Here is a 24,169-nt window from a genome sequence, read left to right on the forward strand (position 1 = left end):
ATAGTAAATTGCATTTGAATGGACTAAAACATGCATCCTATTAGCTGTTTTTAAAAGCAAACTAGAAGACAAAGCCATTCCAAAAACACATCATACCAGGCTGGCAGTAGGGTTGATTTTCTTTGTTTCCACTTTCTTTTCTGCAGTTAACTTGTTTACTGTTTGTTGAGCCACTTTGAGTCTGAAACAAAATACACACAACAAATCTTACTGGAGCCAAAGAAATGGTACATATCCAGCATATGCAAGCTGCTTTCAGGAGCGCTTAGTTGTTGGATATGAATAAGGCTGTGTACACATGATACCTTTATAGCATATTCAAAGCATATTTCTGTTCTCAAAGTATCCTGGGAACTGTAGCTTGTCAAAGGTGCTGCGAACTGTAGCTCTGTGAGGGGAAAATTGCAGTTGCCAGGATTAAGGAGGCAGGGAGAGGGAAGAAATGTGCTTTGCGTGTGTTTAAATGGTATCATGTGCTTACAAAGCAAGTGTGCAAACAAACAAGACAGTATCAAGCCTGAAAGGTTGAAAGGGAACGGTACTCCCCTCTCTGCAAGGCTGGAGAAGATGTTAAGAGCAGAGGCTACAACTATTGGAGGTGGCACAGCGCAAGGGCTGAAAGAGAAAAGCATCATGGCACCAATAGCAGCATTTCCGCTTGCTTCTCTTTCTATAGACTCAGCCTGGGATGTTTCCTGATCATTGTGTTGTCTGACAGAATACTGGAAACAAGCTTTCATATACATCTGTGATTTATGAAGTTTACATGTTGTTTTCCTGTCCTCTGAAGGGTGTAGTAATATGAGAAAGCTTATTCCTTTAACAGCACTTTGTATTCCTGCAATTTTCACTGGTTAATATGCTTTATTATCTTACGCACACTACCTAAAGACTATTTTTTTAAAAAAAACTACACTGCTTGTCAAAATGGTGCCCATGCAGCTGTTCAGTGTTTGTGACTTCATTATTCTTGCTTAAGGAAAGAGTCACATTACTTTCCAGAGGTCTTATTTCAACCATACGTACACAGCGTGCTGATAAGAGATACAGAAATGCACTCCCTGTTAATTAAACATTCAGTGATTAAATCTCAAAGGCTTAACATACTATTCTATGTGACTAATGTTGGTCAGATTTCTTCTCCCTTCATACTTAGTACAAACATAAAACCTCCACACATTACAGGGATTACAAATCTTCCCATGAACTGCTCTTCATTTTTGCATAACGTTCTTAATCTTTAAAATGCATTGACAAATTACGTCCCTGGATGACATGGCGCTGCAAGACCCAAACAAAAGAATCATGGTTGGCTTTCATTTAAAAAGTTCAATGAATATGTAGCTTATATAGCCTTTAATTAATCTACTACTTGTTAGAAACGTAAGTCCGGCTCACACATAATGCTACACAATGATGGGGGGGGGGCAACCTGTGTCCTTCCAGATGTTGCTAGATTAAAGGCAAAGGTAAAGGAACCCCTGACCATTAGGCCCAGTCATGACCGACTCTGGGGTTGCGGCGCTCATCTCGCTTTATTGGCCGAGGGAGCCGGCGTAGAGCTTCCGGGTCATGTGGCCAGCATGACTAAGCTGCTTCTGTCGAACCAGAGCAGCACACGGAAACACCGTTTACCTTCCCGCCAGAGTGGTACCTATTTATCTACTTGCACTTGGACGTGCTTTCGAACTGCTAGGTTGGCAGGAGCAGGGACCAAGCAACGGGAGCTCACCCAGTCGCAGGGATTCGAACCGCCGACCTTCTGATTGGCAAGTCCTAGGCTCTGTGGTTTAACCCACAGCGCCACCCACGTCCAATTCCCATAATCTGTGACAACTGGCCATGCTGACTGGAGCTGAAATTCAACATCTGGAGAGTCATAGGTTCCTTATCTGCACAAGGAGAAAGCAGCTGCCATAAACCTCAGGCTCCTGTACTTCCCAATATCTCTCCTCATCCCACAAGTCCAGGAAAAGGATTTCTGGCACAATTTAGTTTCACTTTCTACTTGGGTTATCATTACATAGGAAGCAGGGATCATGGCTTAAAACAAATTTTAGCCAGTTTCTAAACAGGTCAATTTCAGACCATGTGTTATGAAGCTGAGTTGTTAAACCACAGTCTCTGATTCATAGGAACAAGTCGGGTTTTGTAGAAAGTGAATTTGTGCTCTCCTTAGTTGTTGCTTTTACTAGAAACTGAGAATCCTGTGGCCCACCACTGCTCTTTGCATCTTCAAGAGCATAAACTCAGGATCTCATAACAGTGAAATCATAACTAAACATAACTATGAATCAGGATCAGCCCAAGATTGTCCTAGTCCAGCATCCTTTGAAAGAATCCCCGCAATCAGTGAGCACTTGGTAGCCAACTGGTTCACCATCAAATTCTATTTTTTTGCCTGGCCTCAGCATCAGGAAGCAATCTTGTCAAGCTGGGATATTGCTCCAATATACATTAATAGAATATGGAGAAAACTACAGTTCTGGATCCAATACAAAATTCAAAATCAAGCAGATAAGGCTACGTCTTCACATGACTTCTTTAAAATCTTGACTGGTGCCAGTGTTTGGATATTGTGACCACTTTCCTGTATCATAACTTGGGCTAAATTAAGGTTTTTACTTCTATTTTCCATGTGTATGTGAAACTTTAAGAGCAGCTTCATATTTATTCCCTCAATACATTCAAGAACTTTATGCTAAACATTTTAGCATTTCCATGAATGAATGGCCTTATATTCTTTTTGTAAACAATTTCAACAACTGAACAGAATGGTTAGAACAGGACTCAAGGCATTATAGTGCCACTGAAAATAACATGGTCATAATAAACCATAGTGTTCTGTTTATCATTTTGGTTGCAGATACTTTACGAACAGATGTTTTATGGGTATATACAGAGTGTTAAAAAATTCTCAATATCATATAAACACAACTGAGGTTACTTTGTGAATAATTTTGCATTTATCAAAAATAGAGCTGTGAGTTTCTTTGGTAACTCTTTCCACTGCTTTAGATTTAACCGGCTTTAATAATTTGGTGTCATCTGTTCAGCATAACATGCGAACTACATTTTTTGTTGTGAGAACTGATGCTAACTAGAGTTTGCAGCCTATTTAATCCACAGAGCAACATCCCCTCTTAATTCATATAATTAACTTTTTTTAACTTTTAGGAAGGGACTGTAACACTACTGCGTTGCATTGATCTGTGAGTGATGCAGCCAGGACCCACTTTCCATTCAAGGCAACAATTCCCATTAATATTTTTTGAATCTTCAGTTAAAATGGAGGGGGAGGGAGGCAAAGAATCTTAAGGAATGCAGTTAGTTTAAACCATGAAATCTGACCATATGTAAGGGGAATCCGTTCAAAAGAAGATTTAGGATCACTCATCATGGTGCAAAGAAGGTCAAAATACGCAAACGAATTGAGAAGAAAGGTTGCTGGTGTCAGCAATAATATTAACACACTTTTACAACTGTTGTGTACTGCCATGCCGTGTGGAAAACCACAACCTAAGGCAATAGAAAAAGTAGAGTTCTGTATTTCAACAAAACCTTAAACCATCTGATTATTTGCTTCAGAAAAAAAAGAACAAAACACACAGCAATTGAGTTTTGGGTAAGAAGTTAAATTAACTTCAAAAGTCCCTACCAAATTCTGTTCTGAGGGATCACATTTTCAAACCTATATATCTTCAGATTAAATGCAAGAACCAGAGCTATTTTGAAAAAAAAATAATTATACAAATGGACTATAGAAGTTCAAATGAGCCTTTTTTTAAAAAAGTACCTTTGCGTCTATAAAGTAAAAGAATAATTTTCACCTTTACAAGAACATACATAGTTGTGCCAAGGGTTAGGAAGAAAAAACACTGCTTACTTAACCCTGTGGCCTCTTCTCATTCTCAACATAGAGGGAGGAAAGAATAGGAATTAAGCCATGAAGCGATCTGATACCCAGAGACTGATTATTAGCCACAGACGGCTTCCTTGCTGGCGCAGCAACCAGTAGACTGGACCTTAAGTCAACAAGTGCTATTAAGTGCTTGTTGGCACTATACACTATCATCACCATATTAAATTCCAACTTGATGATCTGTATTTATGGGATATGTAAAGGATGCTGGGGTATACTTTGCAGTATGTTATTGAATAGGGTTATTAGCTTGTTGAGGCTGTTGTGTTTTTCAATAGATACAAGCTGTAGCTGACAATGTTCTGTTCTGTAGCAAGCTCAATGCTTGTTTTCAAACTGAAGCTTGGAATGTATATTACTTTTTTGTGGAGGGTACTTTTTGTTTGGCTTTATGTCAGGTCCACATATAATGCCAAACTACGACATGGCACAATAGAAATGAGCTTGTGTGTGCCTCCCTCTCCTTGTCTGCTCTTCTTAATTACTTACTTCCTGGTTGACTGCATACCAAGTTTGCCATTTCATACCTTACATCAGCATGGCATGTTTGGCACTTGCCCTCAAAACCATGATTTCAGGCTGCAAACTACAGAGTTTCCCCACAAATCAGAAAGCAGCCAATTAAGTGGAGTTTCAGCAAAGGCTCAGTCACGTAATGTGAGACATGAAAACTGACATCTATTGTATGAAAATCCATTGTGACTTATCTGAATTTGTGAGACATGTGAAGAATACCAACCATATATTTATTTTTAAAAGCACCAATATCATTCTGTACATGCTTCTGTAGATAAGACCACACATCCCCACCCCTGCTGCTCCATGGTTTCAGGAGAGAGGTGAACAGATTTTTCAGAGACTACAGAACTAACAATGGCCTTTTTCGTATGTATGTGACTACAACAGCTAGAATGCTATATGCACAGAAATGGAAAGAAGAGAAGGTTCAAACGAAGGAGGAATGGCTTTTGAAAGCAATAGACTATGTGGAAATGGCAAAGCTGACAGCAGTATTAAAAGATCGAAACAATGAACCTTTTTTTTAAAAAAGAATGGAGGCCATTTTGGACTACAGTAGTACCTCGGAAAGGACGCGGGTGGTGCTGTGGGTAAAACCTCAGCGCCTAGGACTTGCCAATCGCATGGTCGGCGGTTCGAATCCCCGCGGCAGAGTGCGCTCCCATCGTTCGGTCCCAGCGCCTGCCAACCTAGCAGTTCGAAAGCACCTCCGGGTGCAAGTAGATAAATAGGGACTGTTTACCAGCGGGAAGGTAAACGGCGTTCCGTGTGCTGCGCTGGCTCGCCAGATGCAGCTTGTCACGCTTGCCACGTGACCCGGAAGTGTCTGCGGACAGCGCTGGCTCCCGGCCTCTAGAGTGAGATGAGCGCACAACCCTAGAGTTTGTCAAGACTGGCCCGTACGGGCAGGAGTACCTTTACCTTTACCTAGTACCTCGGAAGTCAAATGGAATCCATTCCGGAAGTCCGTTCTACTTCCAAAACATTCGGAAACCAAGGCGTGGCTTCCGATTGGCGGCAGAAAGTTCCTGCAGCCAATTGGAAGCTGTGGAAACCCCGTCGGATGTTTGGGTTCCAAAGAACGTTCGCAAACTGGAACACTCATTTCCAGGTTGGCGGTGTTCGGGAGCCAAAACGTTCGACTCGCAAGGCGTTCGCGAACCAAGGTACGACTGCATTTGAAAAAACACTACAGTCAAATGAAATCACGGGCAAGATTTGAGAAAGGAACAATGGAAGAAAAATGATAAAGTACAGTGGTGCCCCGCAAGACGAATGCCTCGCAAGACGGAAAACCCGCTAGACGAAAGGGTTTTCCGTTTTTGAGTTGCTTCGCAGGACGAATTTCCCTATGGGCTTGCTTCGCAAGACGAAAATGTCTTGCGAGTCTTGAGATTTTTTTTTTGCTTTTCCCCCCTTTATCTAAGCCGCTAAGCCTTTAATAGCCTTTTAGCAGCTAATCCGATAAGCCGATAAGCCTTTAATAGCCGCTAAACCGCTAATAGCGCTAATCCGTTAAGACGCTAATAGGGTTGCTTCGCAAGACGAAAAAACCGCTAGACGAAGACTCTCGCGGAACGGATTAATTTCGTCTTGCGAGGCACCACTGTAATTGTATTAGAGGGGTTTCCATAACAGATAAGTTTGATATATAACACGGTAGAAAAGGGTTTGAAGAAAAACACTGTGGAAGTGTGGGTGGGAAGTCAATGCATGAAACAATGTAACTATTTAATTTGAAGTCAATTTGTAAAAAAAATGGAAATTTGATAAAAATTATATTATATAAAAAGTACTAACAATGGCCTGTGAGTGGATGCTCCCACAGATGGAAGGCAGGAAAACATTCTCTCACCCCTTAACAGTCCCCAGTAATTCCCCAAAAGTGCCCTTTAGAAAAGTGTTGGAGATGGTACAATGGGTTCCAGGGGAAAGTAGTGTAAATTCTTTCCCATCACTTCTACCATCGGGAGCCTGCACTGGATTAAAGGCTCTTAGAATCATAGAATCATAGAGTTGGAAGAGACCACAAGGGCCATCAAGTCCAACCCCCTGCCAAGCAGGAAACACCATCAGAGCACTCCTGACATATGGTTGTCAAGCCTCTGCTTAAAGACCTCCAAAGAAGGAGACTCCACCACACTCCTTGGCAGCAAATTCCACTGTTGAACAGCTCTTACTGTTCTCTTCTGTGAATGAAAGGAGCCTTTCCACTTGCAGAAGGGCAAGTCTAGATTCAAGTCTTTGTAACTGTTAAGTGGCTTTCCAAAAGACTATCTATGCAAATGTCCAATATACTGCATTTTCACAACTGGGAAAATGCAATACTCCTGTAATAGCGGTGCTTTGTTAGAGGAGAGCGGCTGCATCATCCACAATAGATGAATATACTTTTATTATATAAGGAATCTGATGAAGCAGAAAGGCCCTCAACACTCCAATGACTGATTTTTTTATATCCATACTCAAATCAGGACTGACTAAAAGTCACTACAGATTAAAAATAAGCCCATGAAAGTGACCGTGTAAATTGACCCTAAAACGGTGTCACATCCCTGTGGTATTGAGAATACCGCATGGTACTGAGAGTAAGATAATACTTTTCAGCTACTTCATTTAAAATTTTCACCCAGCTGAGCAAAACAGCCATACCAAATTTATGACTGTTGGGTACACGTAATATATTTCTGCTGTATCCTTTTCATGTAATATTCATGTACTATTTATGTTCCTGAGGTAATCCAGGAATTTCATCTTAACTGCCTTTTGATTTAAGTAGTAAGTATGTTTGCTAGTTATATATAATGTTTGTACCTTTGAGTACCCTCAGATTCCTGTATGCTATGCAGATTTTGTCTTGGGGCGAAAATCAGCTATATTACACAGGCAGCTAATTTATTTTCATGGTAGGTTAAGTGTAGGGCAGCATGGTTAAAGTGTTTCCTCTTCTAAAATGTCTGATAAAAATCTAATTAGATTTCTACACTTTTCTTACATTAAAAGTCAAGTAGTTTTCAGACAAAACAAACCCTTGCAGCCTAGCCCATTCCTTGGTTAAAGCTACCATTAACTTGTTCTTTCTTAGTCTGCTAAGAGATGTTGCACTGTCCTTTGAATAACCTCAAAATACTCTAGTAGAACCAATAGTGACAATAATGTTTGATGTCTTACTATGTCTTAATTTGTTGGAAGGTACCTAGAGAGTGGCTGGGGCAACCCAGTCAGATGGGCACCATCATCACCTCATAATTGACAAGTAGGCAAAAGAGGATCGTTTTGTTGCTAGATGGGCATCCTGTATAAAATTTTGCAAACTTGCCTCTGTTCACATTTGTGTTTTAAAATGTTGTAAAGAAAGGAACAAAAACCATCAACTATTTGAATCATCAGGTACAGTGGTACCTTGGTTCTCAAACGTAATCCGTTCCGGAAGTCTTTTCGACTTCCTAAATGTTTGAAAACCAAGGTGCAGCTTCCGATTGGCTCAGACACCCAGGAAACAACAGCCAACAACCACATCGGATGTTCACCTTCCAAAAAACATTAAAAAACTGGAACACTTACTTCTGGGTTTTTGGCATTCAGGAGCCGAAATGTTCGAGTACCAAGGCATTCAAGAACCAAGGTATTTAACCTTTCTTAATATTTACAGCTTGAGTGTATAAACTGGCTCCTTTTCTATTTTGCTGAGGTTATGAAAAAAATATGATTACACTAAAATACACCTTAGGAAAATAATTGTTTTTCAAGACATAATGGTTATTTCTCAGTTCTCTAAATGTGTTTCTTCCTGGAAAATATGGTTGGCGAACTGTCACTCATACTTTGTAAAATAACAACCTCTAAAGGGTCATGGTTTTCTAAGCCATTTGAATGCGATAAAGAAACAACTTATCTGTCATTCAAACTTATATACTTGACATCAGTTACTCATTGTCTTCATGAATCATCTACAAGTTGAACTGAGAATAAACCGAAACCTTTAAAGGCTAAAAGTAATCTAATGAAGTCATTAGTAAATAAACACAAGCCCCACCAAAGTAAATGAATAAAATTCATGTGTTAAGAAGGAAAAAACAAACCATTCATTCTCGTGACAAAATATATGCAAGTCTTATCCTGCTACTCAAGAAGGCTAATCCAGACTCAAAACAGCATATCCAAAATCACATATTTTACTCTGAATTTATTAATATGGAATTTATCACTCCCCCTAGACTCACTGTCTTTCACTTCTTAAGAGCCTGGCCTGTTTAAAACTGATTTTGGTTATATACTTTACAAGACTTGGAGAACTGCTCCACAGTCAGAAGCAGTACCCACCATTGGAAACTCCAAGAGGGGAGAGTGCTCTTGTGATGGGAAACATAGACACCTGACTGACCACTGTGAGAACAGGATGTTGGACTAGAAGGGCCACTTAGGTACTCCTGACATTTGAGGAAGTGATAGCATCACATCCACAGTAGAGTTGTCTCTGCAGATCCTGTTCATATTGTATCAGCTTTCCCGATAACAGCCGGTGGAGTCTATTCCACATTCTGAAATTCCAGCTTTTCTCACTGGCTGCCGTTTTCCATTTCAGTGTTGGGTGAAAAAAGTGAAACGAAATCCAAATATTTCTTCTCCTTGAACTCTCTCTTGTGCAAGGGGAAGCATGAGAACTGCTGCAGAACCTTCCTGTTACATGATGCAAAGACTCTTCTACAAATGTTTGCAGCAGCCCTCCATTATGCTTGTTTCTTTAGTTCACCCAACATTTGGAGGAGATACACTGAGCAACACTGTCCCCTAGCAAACATGTTCCTTGAAATGGCAAGCAAAATTCACTTGCTCATAAGTAGATCTACTCAAGTAACAAATTGCAAAAATTTCTAAAATGACCAATTTCACTTTAGAAGTATCTCCCCCTCCGAAGCATTTTCCCTCTAAGCAGCGAAACTGACTATTCTAGAAAACTGCTGCTTGTGACAAAGGAATCAGCAGATCTATGTGTATAATTAGCACGACAATTTACTGGATTATCTCTATCTGAATCTAATTTAAAATTGCATGCTAAAGGATATTTAAGCTTCTAATGTTGAGCCTGATTAACACTGCTGTTTCATACAGAAGGCCAACTAACTGATAAATGATTCAGATTCCAGAGTAACAATTATTTCTTTATATTCTTAGTACACAAGATAACAGACATCAAGATATAAAAAGTATCAAGTTTATGATTTCTGTTTGTACATATTAGGACTTGAAGATGTGCAAAATATCTGTTTGGCTGCATCCTGCTTGGCATTTTTCATGCAATCACCCACTGATATTCACCCTAAGGGGCATGGTTCACACTAGGCCTACAGAAGCTGTGACCTGCCAAGCCTTAGTATGTGATGGATGGACTACATTTGTCTTGGTGAGTCACAAATTCTGCAGCCATCTTGTAATCTTTTACTGTTTACACACCACTCCCCCCCCCAATCAAAGGCTTGCACCTATTTAAAAGAGTGCATGCTTCTGAATGATTGCTCTGGACTCCATCTTTATCACTGAGTGCTCACTGGAAGGACAGATCCTGAAGCTGAGGCTCCAGTACTTTGGCCACCTCATGGGAAGAGAAGACTCCCTGGAAAAGACCCTGATGTTGGGAAAGATTGAGGGCACAAGGAGAAGGGGATGACAGGGGACGAGATGGTTGGACAGTGTTCTCGAAGCTACCAGCATGAGTCTGACCAAACTGTGGGAGGCAGTGGAAGACAGGAGTGCCTGGCCTGCTCTGGTCCATGGGGTCATGAAGAGTCGGACATGACTAAACGACTAAACAACAACAGACTAGTCCTAGAGAGCTTGTTAATTTTATCTGCTCATTCATTTTAAACTGGCCTCTTTAAAATTCAATCACAAACTCCAACAAATTTGTTGGGAAGCACTGATGTGACTGATCATATTCAACATTTAATAAGAGAGAAAGGAACAAACAAAAAATAATGAGTCTGTGCTTGTCCAGAAGAGGGAAAGGTGCGCATTAGAACAGGACAAGAAGGACTTGCAGCAAGATGTTGCAGCATGGAGTGTTTCTGCTAAGGATAACAGTCATGCCCTCTCCTACGATACTCCATTGGATTCTTCCCATTCTCCCATAGTTTTCCATTACCTGTCCTACAGTCAGTCAATGAGCATGCCCGATCCTCATGGGCCTCTTTTGGGAGTTCTCCTCCACTTAACTTGAAGTTTTACTTCTAAATGATTTTGTGAGGTTCCCACAATGTTAATGCTACCTTGCAACACAAGGAGAGGCACTCATGGAGATTTGTATTTCCTATTAGTGTACATGAAAAAAAAATACAATAAGAGTGCTGGACTAAAAACACCTATTGGGCAATTCCCTTAATTATTTTACAATAGAATGCCATAACAGAGCAATTGCATACAGTAAAAAAAGGGAAAAAAAGTATATTATAGAAAGTGCTCGTTTTTCTTTTAATTTTTTAAAAAACAAATCTCAAGAGGTGAAACCTTTTATTTTTAAAAAAGGTTTTAACTAAGCCTAATAAAATCACAAGACAGTGGGAGATGCTGCGGCATGGAGTTTGATGTCCACAGCAGGATACCAAGAAGCGGTGCTGTAAATTCAGTGTGGGACTTCAACGCTGTGCTAAGTGTGGCCTGAATCTCATAGGCTACCCTTTGATGCAAGTGTAGTATATTAACTGGAAAAAGCATTCACTTTTATTTGTCTGTCCTGTCTGCAACAGCAATATCGCCTCATTTAGAGCGGTCCAACACAAAAATGCAAAGAGAAGCAATCTGTTACAAATTAGCACAGCTCCCCTTTCATTTTACTAGCTAGTAATTGGAAGGGGTTAAGAAAGTGTAATTTATCAGATTATATGTGTTTATCTTTTTGTGGGGACAGCATCCCTTTGGTGAATTTTCCTAGGCACCCTGAGGGAATAATCTTTCCTTGATGTCCATTTGATCTGAAAGAAAACAATGACGCCTGTGAAATATGGGAGTATAATTTGTTGAGTTTAAAAAGGACCAGTTTCCCAGACTTCTAAAAAAAATTGTATTAATGGCTTTATTAGAACCTTACCTTTCTTTGGAAATGTTTTTGCTCTCTCGTTTCCAAATGGCCTTAAAGTCGCTGCAGAACTCATACCACACCGTGAAAACGTAGTTTGGCGTGGTCTCCTTCTCGCCAGACTTTGGTTTTATCCCGAAGTATCCCACCAATTCTTCAAAGCTACAGTGTTGGGCAGGGGAGGGGAATATTGTCAGCACATAAACCTAAGGTGGAAGTTCAGTTTCCCTCAGGGCAGATTTCTGACTCAGTAGCCTAGGCTGGCAATTAACATAAATCTGCTGTAATCTGGAAACTGTACCAGCAATGGATCCACCCAGCACTTCTGAATTAAATAATAACAATGGTGCTGTTTTGGTGGGTGTGTACATTAAGCCACAATATGAATAAATATGGGTACGGAGACATTTAAGAAAGTGTCTGATTTTGAAACAACAGTTATTTACCCAAATCCTATTGACTTATGCTCATTACCATGGGTATCTGGAAGCCCCCAAAGTCCTAGATCTGAGGTAGCATACCTATTTTTGTGCCTGGGGCATATCTGGAAATTTAAGGAACTGTTGTGGGCACCACAAAATACTCATTTCATGGAACAAAAACTGGTGATACTCAGTAAAATCTTCCAAGCAACAGGCTAGACTTCTCCTGCTTCCCCTCCCCCCAAATCACAAAAATACAAAAAACCCAAACAAAACGCAGGCCACAGCTCCTGCCTCCAAATAAACAAGCAAGTTCACTTAAAAAAAATAAAAGATTCTGAAGGAGAAAGTGGTGGGCTTCTCCAAGGATGAATACCTGCAGACACCATAGACTAGACTGAGATACTGTACAGCATTCACTTCCGGAACAGATTTGGTTTGCTTAGCTCCTTTCCTCCTCCAATTTTGTTGTCACATTAAGGCATTTATATTTCAGTTGGAATTCGCAGCTGTGCAACTGCTTAATGGTTGCATTTTATGATCTATTTATGACTTATTTTTAATTACATTCTTATGCTGACTCTATTGCTACTGTTAATTGTGTTTTCCATGTTTATTTCTAGGAATTTTGTTTTATTTTTATTATGGTGCCATTTTATCCTGGAAATTTGTTCTATTTTTAAGCAGTCTTTCCAAGTCGCTTGGAATATTTTTTGAGGAAAATGACTAACTGTCTTATATATAAAACAGTTAAATTTCCCTTCTAGGGGACCTAAGTTTAGAACTCTATTCTTACTTCAGAGCCTACGCTGTCCAGACTATGAGATGAGCCTGGCTCTGAAAAACCATGCATTAACTAACTTCACCTTCTGTGGGGCGAAGAAAACTAATTAACCAACTAACAAAAAACCTCAACCCCTTCAGCCTTTTTAAGGGCTCATTCATACTAAGTTTCCTTCACACTTTCTAGGCACAGGTTTGTCTGAGCACTTTTTTTTTTGCGCTGCCGTTTTGCCCACAAAAAACCTGCTCTTTAATGCTCTCATCAATCTGTGAAAAACCCAAATTGCCATTTGCTCCAATTCAGCGTTAAAGAGCAGGTTTTCCTGGGGAAAGTGGCAGATACGAACTAGGAAAGTATGGACCTATGGCTGGAAAACACAGGCAAAAGGTAAGTGTGGATGAGCCCAGAATTACAGCCTATATCTATTAAAAGCAATGTCAACATCATACCAGTTGATACCCAATGAAAGTCTGCAGGTATAATACCCTGAAAATGATTTATTTTCTCAGGATCTTGGTAAACTGACAACAGCAGCAATGAACAACAGGTGTTATTGCAAATACTTTAAGATTTACCTGGTCCATACTAAATGGTGAATTACTCTTGGAATACATTAGAAAGAGTCTTCTACTGTTAAACTTGTTTTGCAACAAACTTGTCTTAGAATATTAAAATGTATATTAATATCTATACACCTGAAATCTGAACATACAAATCAGTGAGGAGAGGAACAGATGTTTCAACGACGACAACAAAAAGCATTTGTTGCATCAGCTGGGATTCGATGTATCAACTGGGCTTTAGTGTAAACAACAATCTGTACCTACACAGCAAATCCCTTTTGAAGCTAATGACAATTGTAGTTAAATGGTATATAAATTGTTAAGCGTGTGGTAAAATTGTTCCTAGACCGCACCACTTCAGATTACAGGTCTGCATTAAAAAAGCAGAAATTCTCCCTTCACAAATGCCAAGATGCTCAGATGAAATGTTCTAAGTTCTGCTGCTATGGGTAAGGAACTGCTCTGTGGAGCTTGCAGTTTGAGTTTGAATTCCTCTCTTGGAGGAAGGAACACAGCTCAGTCACAGGGTGTTACATGCAAAAGGTCCCTAGTACAGCAGAGTGAGGCCCCTGGCTGCAAAACTGGAGGGCTGCTGCCAATGGCTCAGTTTGGAAGGAACGCTGAGTCAAATCATTCCTCACCGTGAATATGCAAGTGTAGTGAACGCCACATGCAAGCATGCAGACTTATGGAGAAATTGCAGCCGCTTTGCTTCTTCAGTTCTGCTGCAGCCACACTACTATGTTCCAAGCCATGACTCAGCAAGCCGAGCTCAGTATGTTGCCTAAACCCAGACTAGTGGTTTGTCTCTTTCCAACAAACTTTGCTCAAAGCAGCAGCAGCAAAACTGGTGGAGGAGCAAAACATTTCCAGTCTCCTGTCTTGGGAGTCTACCCCCTGGTGCATTCATGCTAAACCATAGTTTGCTTTAGTGCTATATGCGAACTATGTGTAGACGTTTGAGCCACGCAGACCAATGACCTCACTTAATCTAAGGCAGCTTCTTATATTACCAAGTCTCTGCTTTTTCTGTGCATGTGATTATTTTAATCAATCATTCAACACCCCTCACCAAAACCTGGAGTCTGCAGTAGAACACTCTAGGAACAGTTTTTACCACATAATGAACTGTTTTGTCTAGAAAGCTTCCATTTCAGACAGCTTGTTCCCTAAAGTCCAAGACAAGCTATATGAAAATGTTGGAAGTATGAGCATGTGTTTAAAAATAAGGACTCTGGTGCATTTGATGATTTTTTCACTTATTCAAATATATTTAAAGATGAAGTAGGACCTTTCATAACGCAACGTGTTAAAGAAGCTGTAATACTCACCACTTCTGCACATTCTCCAAATGGCTCTCCACTGTCTTATGTTCTTCTACAGCTACAAATAAACAACATGTTTATTATTTAAGAAAGCGGAATATGTATCTGCATTTTAAAGTATTTTTTTATATATTTCACATTTCTCGTACTAAGAGCGAGCTATTTCAAGCATTATAGTGTATTCTTGTAGACATTGTAGGGAGTAGTGCTGAAGCTTTCCATCCTGAACATGTGCAAGGATTGTGGAGCCCAGTGCAGTGGGGATAAAAGAAGTATTTCTACAAATATCATGTGGGCTTTAAACTTAATTGGATGTACATGCACAGCTTTCAAGCTGGGTATTACTTGATAGAAAGAAGCTTTCCAGGGTGTCTTTCATCAGAGAACTATTCTTGTTGTGTTGCAAAAGCATCACATTTATAGTGAGGACATGCATAATTGTCCATTTTCCTGCTTTCCGTTTAGCTCTTGCATGCTGAAGCAAACCAAGACAGGTACCTTGTTGCAAGCTCATCATGGCTTCCTAATGTGTGGGTTGAATGCTTGTCTCACACTTGTTTCTATACATGATGTGAACACGAAGGACACGTAAGTATTAAAAAATGTGGCATGGAGTCACCCTTGCATATCTGCTATTGTTCCTAGAATCACAGAATCATAGAGTTGGAAGGTATACCAAAGGATCAAGTCCAACCCCCTGCAATGCAGGAATCTCAACTATCTAACATCTAGAGGATCCATTCATTACAGGCGCTCTCCTCCCTCACCCTTTAAACCACAGATTTCCTTTTATTCAGAACTTTTGGTGTTCTCTGTTAATAAGTATAGGCCCTCAATTTAGGATCTTAGAAGTTTTCCGCATCTTTGGAAACGAAGCCATTTATTTTCCACTGTCAGCACAATGCAGGCTCTTACAAAAAGGGCAAGATTAAAGTTCCCAATGGAATTTCAAGATGCTGCTCTTCTCATGCTAGGAAGGACAAATGTATGAAGACATCACCAGAGATCTTCCCCCAGGAATCAGAGGTAACCTATAAAGATTCATCAGCTCCTGACAAGGGACATAAGCCATCTCTCCAGACAGTCTGGCATCAGACTAAGAGAGAAAGTTGTGCTTTCTGATCCATTCTTGACAAAGACGCATGTTCTGGGAAATCTCTTCTGGAACTCCAACACAACATAGCCTCTGGAGTAGAGAGGCATATATCATGTAATAACTGGATTTCAGTAAGCATTTCTTTTGCACTGAATATGCCATTAATACCACTTATCTAAATAAAGGCCAGCTGGATCTGGTCAATGGCCCATCCGGTCCGGCATCCTGTTCTCACAGTGGTCAACCAGATTCCTGTGGGAAGCAGGGCCTGAGTGCAACAGCACTCTCCCCTTCTTTGGTACCCAGCAACTGGTTTTCAGAAGCATATAGCTTCCGACAGGGGCAGCAGTACATAACCATCACTGTTGGTAGCCACTGATAATCTCATCCACCATGACTTTGTCTAATCCTCTTTCGAAGCCGCTCAATTCCACAGTTTAACTATGTTCTGGCAGTTAAACTATGTGCCAGCTGTCTTGAACCTTCCAATATTCAGTTTCAATGGATGTCCATGTTTGTACTATGTACTATGTTTGTACTATGAAAGACAATGAAAAATGTTTCTCTGTCCACCTTCCTCATACTATGCAAAATTTTATACACCTCTATCATATCTTCTCTCACTCTCCTTTTCTTTAAACTAAAAAAGCCCCAAATGTTGCAAAGGTGCAAGCTACTTCCCAAAGTAGGTTTTCTTTATTTAATGATTGACAATTATGTAGGCGATAGACAAAGTGAAATGAATTTGACCAGATTGTGAATTAATTCAAACCCATTTTTTAAAAAATCACATAGAAAACTTGCTTTATGTGAGGAACTCTGTTCCCATTCATACACAGGACTAGGCTCTAGCTAGACAATTATTGAGTACAAATTCCATAAAAGACAGACATGTTAATTTGCTGTGGCAAAAACTACACAAAGATTGGTGGCACCTTTCAGACTGATGGTGGGCATTTTCACATCTCACTGAAATAAATCTCTGAGCTTCCATTCATTTTAATGGATCTAAATAGCACTTTTTGAAAAGTAAAGTGGGTTAAGGAAGCTCCAACACCAGACCGGAGATCACCTCATCCAAATCAGGCAGGGAGACTATTTGAGCAGTGGGTTGCCTAGCACATTAATGGTATCTCTGTTCTGTCTCATTAGGTGCATACACTCAAAATTAAAAAGGTAAAGGACCCCTGATAGTTAAGTCCAGTTGCGAACGACTCTGGGGTTGCGGCGCTCATCTCACTTTACTGGCCGAGGGAGCCGACATTTGTCTGCAGACAGTTTTTCTGGTTCATGTGGCCAGCATGACTAAGTCGCTTCTGGCGAAACCAGAGCAGCGCACAGAAACGCCGTTTACCTTCCCACCGGAGCAGTACCTATTTATCTACTTGCACTTTGATGTGCTTTCGAACTGCAAGGTGGCAGAAGCTGGGACCATGCAATGGGAACTCACCCTGTTGCGGGGATTTGAACCGCCCACCTTCCGATCGGCAAGCCCTAGGCTCAGTGGTATAATCCACACAAAATTAAGTGATTGTTAAACTGGACATGAAAATAAAAATCACACAAACTACTGCAACTTTACCTCCCTGCCCACCAGAATCACTTAGATTTGCCAGCTGCTGCATCAGGAAACTGAGTGCACAAAATGTGGACCAATTTACAATTCTAGTCCTATCCAGTCAGATCTCCAATATGTGCCAGGTCAGCTTATGTATACAAGGCCAAATTCTGGATGACCAAGTCCTTGACAGGTACTTGCCCGATATGTAGCACGATTAATATTACAACCCCCCCCCCCCCCGAATCATGAAACTGATCCTTCCTGGTTACAGTGGTACCTCTGGTTACGTATTTAATTCGCTCTGGAGGTCCGTTCTTAACCTGAAACTGTTCTTAACCTGAAACACCACTTTGGCTAATGGGGCCTCCTGCTGCTGCCGTGCCGCCGGAGCACGATTTCTGTTTTCATCCTGAAGCAAAGTTCTTAACCCGAGGTACTATTTCTGGGTTAGCAGAGTCTGTAACCTGATGCGTCTGTAACCTGAAGCGTATGTAACCCGAGGTACCACTGTATTTGATTATTTTAAAACTCTCTGTGTTAATTGCTTATGATCAATTAATGAAATGTCTATTTTTGTTCCCAAGTCCCGTTCCTCCCAGCATGGGGGAATTACACTGGTGTGGCCCAGCTGTACCAGGAATTGGCTGGCTAAATCAGAGAACTGCTCAATCCTAACTTGCTCATCCTTGCTCATCTTGGGTTTGGATTGCTCCCTTAAGATACAGAAGAGAGCTGTGGCAGTATACAAATTTAATTAATTAACAACAACAACATTTTTAAGGGGCAGTGTTTAACAAATCTTAAAAATGCCAGGTTTCATATGCGCAATACTGTAACCTAACCTGTTTTCAAACCAGTGTTGCTTTGATGTTTAAGAAGTGTATATATGTAAGTATAGTGTATACATATTTGTGCATGTGGGTGTGCAAAGGGTAAGATACGACTCATCCCTAAACTGGAGGGATTTTGGAAGTCTTAACATTTTTCAAGCCCACGGTACATGAAATCTTGAGTATTCACATGCAAAAACACTGATTTATTTATGCATTTGGCCCACAGAACAAATTCAACTGTTTATTATCAGAAGTAACACAAGGAAACTAAGAAAATATGCTCTGTTTAAAATAGGATAATGTTGCCTATATATTTGTCAAAATAATGTTGAAGTTTAGTTTACTAGGTATTATGGCAGTGAGGCCAGCTAAGCCAGATATTATATATTCATTTTTCTTTGGTATCTTTCAATATAAACGACAATCTTCTCCCCCTAGAAATTTGCTTTTGAAAGACAGATTGTTTTACTTAAAGAAAACCTCTGCTTAGAAGATGAAAGATGATATTTTAAATTTTGTTTTTAATTAATATACTCTTTAGCAACACTTCACTAAAATATACTGGTGCTAACAGAATACCCTGCACGCCTCTAAATTTAGATTATGCTGAAAGTAATGTTTTTCTAACTGGAAACTGCAAAAATCTAATTTTGCAAAAATATTCCCATGCAAGTAGGTTAAAATGACGTTAATCTATCATTCCTTTTCCAGCTGGGATTACAGATAATAACTTTTAAAACACGTTCTTATTAAACATAACAGAAATGTATGCTAGTATTACAAACAGAATGTCATTGAGTCATACTTCTGAGATTGCTAAGCATACCCAAACAGTTTAAAAAACTTGAAAATTAGTTTTAATCCCCTTTAAACTCAGTAAATTTAAACTAATCTATTCTGCAGGCAGATTTCACATATAAAATCTTCTAGCAAGTATTAGAGAAAAAACATAAAGATCAGCACATTCTTAGTACGGGGTAATATGTTCAAAATTATGATAAATGATGGTCCATAAGAATAGGAAACAGGTCTTCTCTAAAACATGAGACTGTTATAAATACCCAGCTAACAAGTAAATTGGTTTATATATCCAGCCTGATTTGTAAAGAATGGGTCATTGTATGTGTGTGTGAGTGTGTGTGTGAGAAAGAGAGAGAGAGAATGCATAGGGGCAGAATGAAAATAATTTTAGGTAAAAACATATGAAAGTGAAGGCTTGAAATGTTTTAGAAGAGAAAAACCACAGCATTACCTCCTCCTGTGGGATGCTAACAATGATTTATGAAGCTGAGGTTATTTCTTCACATTGAGCTTTGTAAAGATTGGTTTCACATGATCAGGTAAAAATATAGGCATGCAAGATGTGCAGCCGACTCACAGATCAGAACATATGCAAAACTATGTTTTCCTAAAACAGTTAAAAGGTGGAAAGGATATAAAAAAGCAAGGGCTTTCATTTTCATTTATTTTCCCTCCCTCATTAGGACATTCTCCTTTTATGAAGTTGAGCCACTTCTGGTGGTCAGGAGCAGAGGCTCATTGTAAATGCACAGCAGGACAGTGGCAAAGCAGAGATTAATTCTTCATAGATTTATATAGACTTTTTCCCACTGTTAATTGCTTTGTACCATTTCAAAGGTGCTTATGTTGCCTTTTTTATTGTTGGTTACTGACTTTATTCTGGCATATGGTGGTTGGCGCCAAGTCAGAAAATGAGCATTTTATACCAGAATGAAAATTGGATATTTGACAGTTTCTAAAAGAGAGCATGGAGCAAAGAAGTTGTGCGACAAGATTTATAGCATATTTTATATGGAGCACATCTGTTTCTTTGCTCATTTAAATGTATATTTCAATCACAGTGAATAGATTAAAGGCACAAATGGATATGTGTGTGAGTGTGCGTTAGGAAAAATAAAGAACTGCAGTGCTCAGTTTTTTTATCCAAGTGTTGCTTGGAAGAAAGTGAAAATTTCAATAGCTTTTTTGCTTAGAGAGTCAGAAAGCAAGATCTGAGAATATTCAATGTTAGAAATGGTTTCGGTGGCTTTAATATCCATAAAGGTGCTGGCCAGATTGTGAATTGCAGCTTAATATACAAAACCAGGCCACAAGCAAATGATCCTGCATAATGTTAAAAATGAAATGAACATGTGAGTCTATTTCTATTTTTTTCCTTCAGAATTTACACTTTTAAAGCTGCGTGCATTGATGCTGAACTAGAGAAAGGGCTTGGTTAGACCAGGGGTCAAAACTGTGCTGAACAGGGTTGCTGTTTTTTAGTTCAGAATATAGCCATGTCTGAAACATCATAACTAGATTGAAACTACCTGCCCAAAGAGTTAAATGAATTATGTAAGCCTCTTTACACTTGTTTCTCCCAGTAGGACTTTCTTAGACATCTCATTTCACACTTTGGCCAACAATATAACCAAATGCAAATAAGGTACTGACAGTATGTCCATGTTTAACTTGTATGGAATTCATAATTGGTAGTAAAATCAAGTAATATTTACTATGTGTGCACAATGGATCTGTGTATTCCCTCAATAACAAGACAAATTGGGGTGATTGAGGGCACACCCTCATGTTCCCAAGTCAGAGCATACCATTAACAAGGCATGTCGAAGTGGATCAGAAGACGTCTACATGATTTCCACGTCTAGGAAAGTCATTGGAAGACTCTAGGCCAAACCAGGCCACTGAGGGTAAAGGTAAAGGGACCCCTGACCATTAGGCCCAGTCATGGCCAACTCTGGGGTTGCGGCACTCATCTCGCTTTATTGGCCGAGGGAGCCGGCGTACAGCTTCCGTGTCATGTGGCCAGCATGACTAAGCCGCTTCTGGCGAACCAGAGCAGTGCACAGAAATGCCATTTACCTTCCCGCCGGAGAGGCACCTATTTATCTACTTGCACTTTGACGTGCTTTTGAACTGTTAGGTGGGCTGGAGCTGGGGCCTAGCAACGGGAGCTCACCCCGTCACAGGGATTCGAACCGCGACCTTCTGATCGGCAAGTCCTAGGCTCTGTGGTTTAACCCACAGCGCCACCCATGTCCCGCCACTGAGGGTACTACTTGTCTAATGAAATTGTCATCCTAGAGACAAAACAGGGGTGTTGAGGGAGAAATGTCTATAGAAATTGGATTTGGCAATTTAGTGACCTTGAAGAGATAGGGACAACCTTGGCTCTCCACACCCCCTGACTCTATTCTCAAACAGTTTTCTAGTGAAAGCTGGTTGCTGACTAAGGCCTCGGGATCTCATTTACCTTTTCTGTATCTTCATGAAGAATGTAGGCTGAATATTCACGAAGGATTTATATCCAGTCACCTGATCCCTGCTCACAAACCAGCCTTCCTAATCTGGACTAACAAATGCACTCATGGACATATGATGGTGACGTAGCAGACTAAATGGTGCTTGGGCTGAAAGAAGGCAGATCGCCACATATTCAAAAATCATGTATAGGAGTCATTGCAGGGATATTAGGACACAGGGCAATTGTTAGACCAGTGTGAAATAGTCATTCCTTCCCACTAAACAATACTCTTAGGCATTACTTCAGAATTTTAAACATGGAAAATCTGAAAATGAGTTTGTATAAGACTACTGCATTTAAAATGAATAACCACATCAATGAATAAGGGCTATAAAGAAGTTAATCCATTATGGCTTGAATGCTATACATCTGTGTCTATGGACATGAATAATTCTGATGTGGTCTGGGATAACTTCTATTATCAAAATAATAGTTACTTCCTGGTTGATAAGGACAGCAACTGTCAAACCAGGTGGTTTAAATGAGTTAACCTGTACTAATTTGATCCCTTTATGTACAACGTAACTTTGAAGAAGTAACTGTAATGGTGTTAGGACAGCTTTCTTTTCATTAGATTGCAAAATTTCAATTAACAGTAGCGTTTGCTACTTCACAAGGTGAGGTCCATTTCATATCCAGATTTGTGTACACTGAGTCTCTTTCTACAACTGCACACAACAATTACATGGGCAAATAAACATTCCTGTTGAAAAGAGAATCTCAGTATTATCTCCTCGTAAGATTCAGTTTTGCTGTTGAGAGCAGACAGTCCTATCCTATCCCTGGCACTACTAAAATTTTTCCAGTCGCCTGCAGCTGTTGCAATTCATGGCCATGGAAAGAAAGGGGAAACAGGCCTGAGCATGAGGCAATGAAAATCAGGATCACAATAAATGTTTAGCAACAAATGGAATTTGAAAAACATGGAAATTATGGTTATTCAAACACTGTTTCACTAAAAACATATGCCATAGACGGAAAAATTGATGAACTGTGAAGCATATTTCTGATTATTTTAAATTACTATTCCATTACGGTTTTACCACTAATTAAAAATATCCACTAATTAAAAATAGTAATGTGGCATATCATGCTTTGGCTATCAACCATCCAGGAGTTTCTTCCCAGATCAGTCCTTTATGAGTAAGAGCAGCTGGCCTCACATATGCTAACATGTTCTGCCTCTTCTGTAACAAAGAATAGAAAGCCATTTTGTTTTCCCTAACATGGAGGTTATGTGTGAATGTTATGTATGCAACAGCAGACCAAACGTACAAAGAATAGGTGAGTAAGTAGAAGGAATGCTTAAAGAAAAGTACCATTAGACTATTATGGGATACTTCATATAGGGCTGGGGCAGGGGAGAGTTAAGAATTATTTTCCTTACTCAGGTTGTCAAAAGTAATAGTTGATTTTTCCAGTAATTATCGTTTCTCAACCTTTATAGAGATGATTTTTTTAAAACGTACTTTTGCTCTTAAAAAAAAATACCTGCACACCAGCAGATCCAACAAAATAGCAAGATTTGCTGCCTCATGCACAGCCTGTGCAAATGAAAACACTTCCAATCCCTTAACAATAACTAAAGTACTGGGAATAGGTGGTCTGCATAAGCTTTTACTAGGTAAGATATTTAGCCTTAAATATCTTACCTAGTAAAGGTAAGGTATCCTGCTCGCAGGCACTTAAACAACAATCAGTAAAGCTGTAAACTCCTGCACTAGTGGAAGGGAACACACAGCCTTTAAGGGAGGCGTGACCAACATGGTGCTCTCCAGATCCTGCTGGACTACAGTTCCCATAATCCCTAACCACTGGTCTGGTTGACTGGGGCAAATGGGAGCTGGAATCCCACAGCCTCTGGAAGGTACATTTGCTACTTTTGCTTCAAAAACTGGAGGTGCAGAGCTGAAAACTTTGAATACTTGTTTTAAGTCTAGCAACGATCAACACTATGCTATTCCACTGAGCTGAGCTGAAATTCTGAGAAACAATTTTAAGATGATAAATGTAGTGTGGTCCATTTCTAGTCACAGGCTAGTAATACCCGGAAGCACGTTTCTATTGCATAAGTGAATAATTTGAGGGGGTTCATCATTTTCCAACTTCATCATTGTCAAAATCAAGAGAACCATGATTCTCTTACGCTTCCTGGGGCGACAAACACGACAACATCCATGCAATTAACAATTGCATGAATGGTTGTAAAGAGCGGGTGCAAGGGCCCCAATCCAGATCAGGACAAGAGAGTGGGGCACTCTCTATTTATTCGTACCCCATTCCTATGGCCCCCAAACCTGCTATTTCCTCTAAAGTGGTGTAACATCTACTTTGCCCCTAGGCTCCTGAATAATTTCAGCATGACAGTCCCTTTTAAGCAAACCTTGCATATCACAGAATACATTGTGGGGAGACAAGTTTATCTGTAGAAAAAGGCTGGGAAATTATTAACAACTGGAGGTAGGTTTTTCCCATATGCTTTTTTTGATTATTTAGGGTTGCTTAATTTGAACAGAAGGCTGGCTCAGAGTTTAGTAGAAGGCAATATATATCAAAGTGTGCGAGACTGCTGGTGTTAATGTGCACATATACACAGCGCTTTCTCAAGCTCACTTACTGCTGGAGCCATAAATATAAACTGCTAATTAAATGAGATGAAAAGACCACCAGAACAGACATACCTGTGACTGAAACAGTCCTACTGTGGAGGCCTTCCCTTGCAGGAACCCTGCTAAGTTTATGGGGGAAGC

General features: G+C 40.0%; 1 protein-coding gene across 1 annotated transcript in view; it reads right to left on the reverse strand.

Moving 5' to 3' along the window:
• The window catches only part of FMN1 (formin 1), a 122,909-nt gene that overhangs the window by 14,226 nt on the left and 84,514 nt on the right, over positions 1–24,169 (reverse strand). The window contains exons 14-16 of the mRNA XM_080977705.1: positions 14,614–14,665; positions 11,526–11,675; positions 97–181 (exon numbers count right to left, since the gene is read on the reverse strand). Coding sequence (XP_080833831.1) covers positions 97–181; positions 11,526–11,675; positions 14,614–14,665 — 287 coding nt within the window. The remainder of the gene's footprint in view (positions 1–96; positions 182–11,525; positions 11,676–14,613; positions 14,666–24,169) is intronic.

The sequence above is a fragment of the Podarcis pityusensis genome (assembly GCF_964106645.2).
Source record: "Podarcis pityusensis genome assembly, chromosome: 1".
NCBI classification, from domain to species: Eukaryota; Metazoa; Chordata; class Lepidosauria; order Squamata; family Lacertidae; genus Podarcis; species Podarcis pityusensis.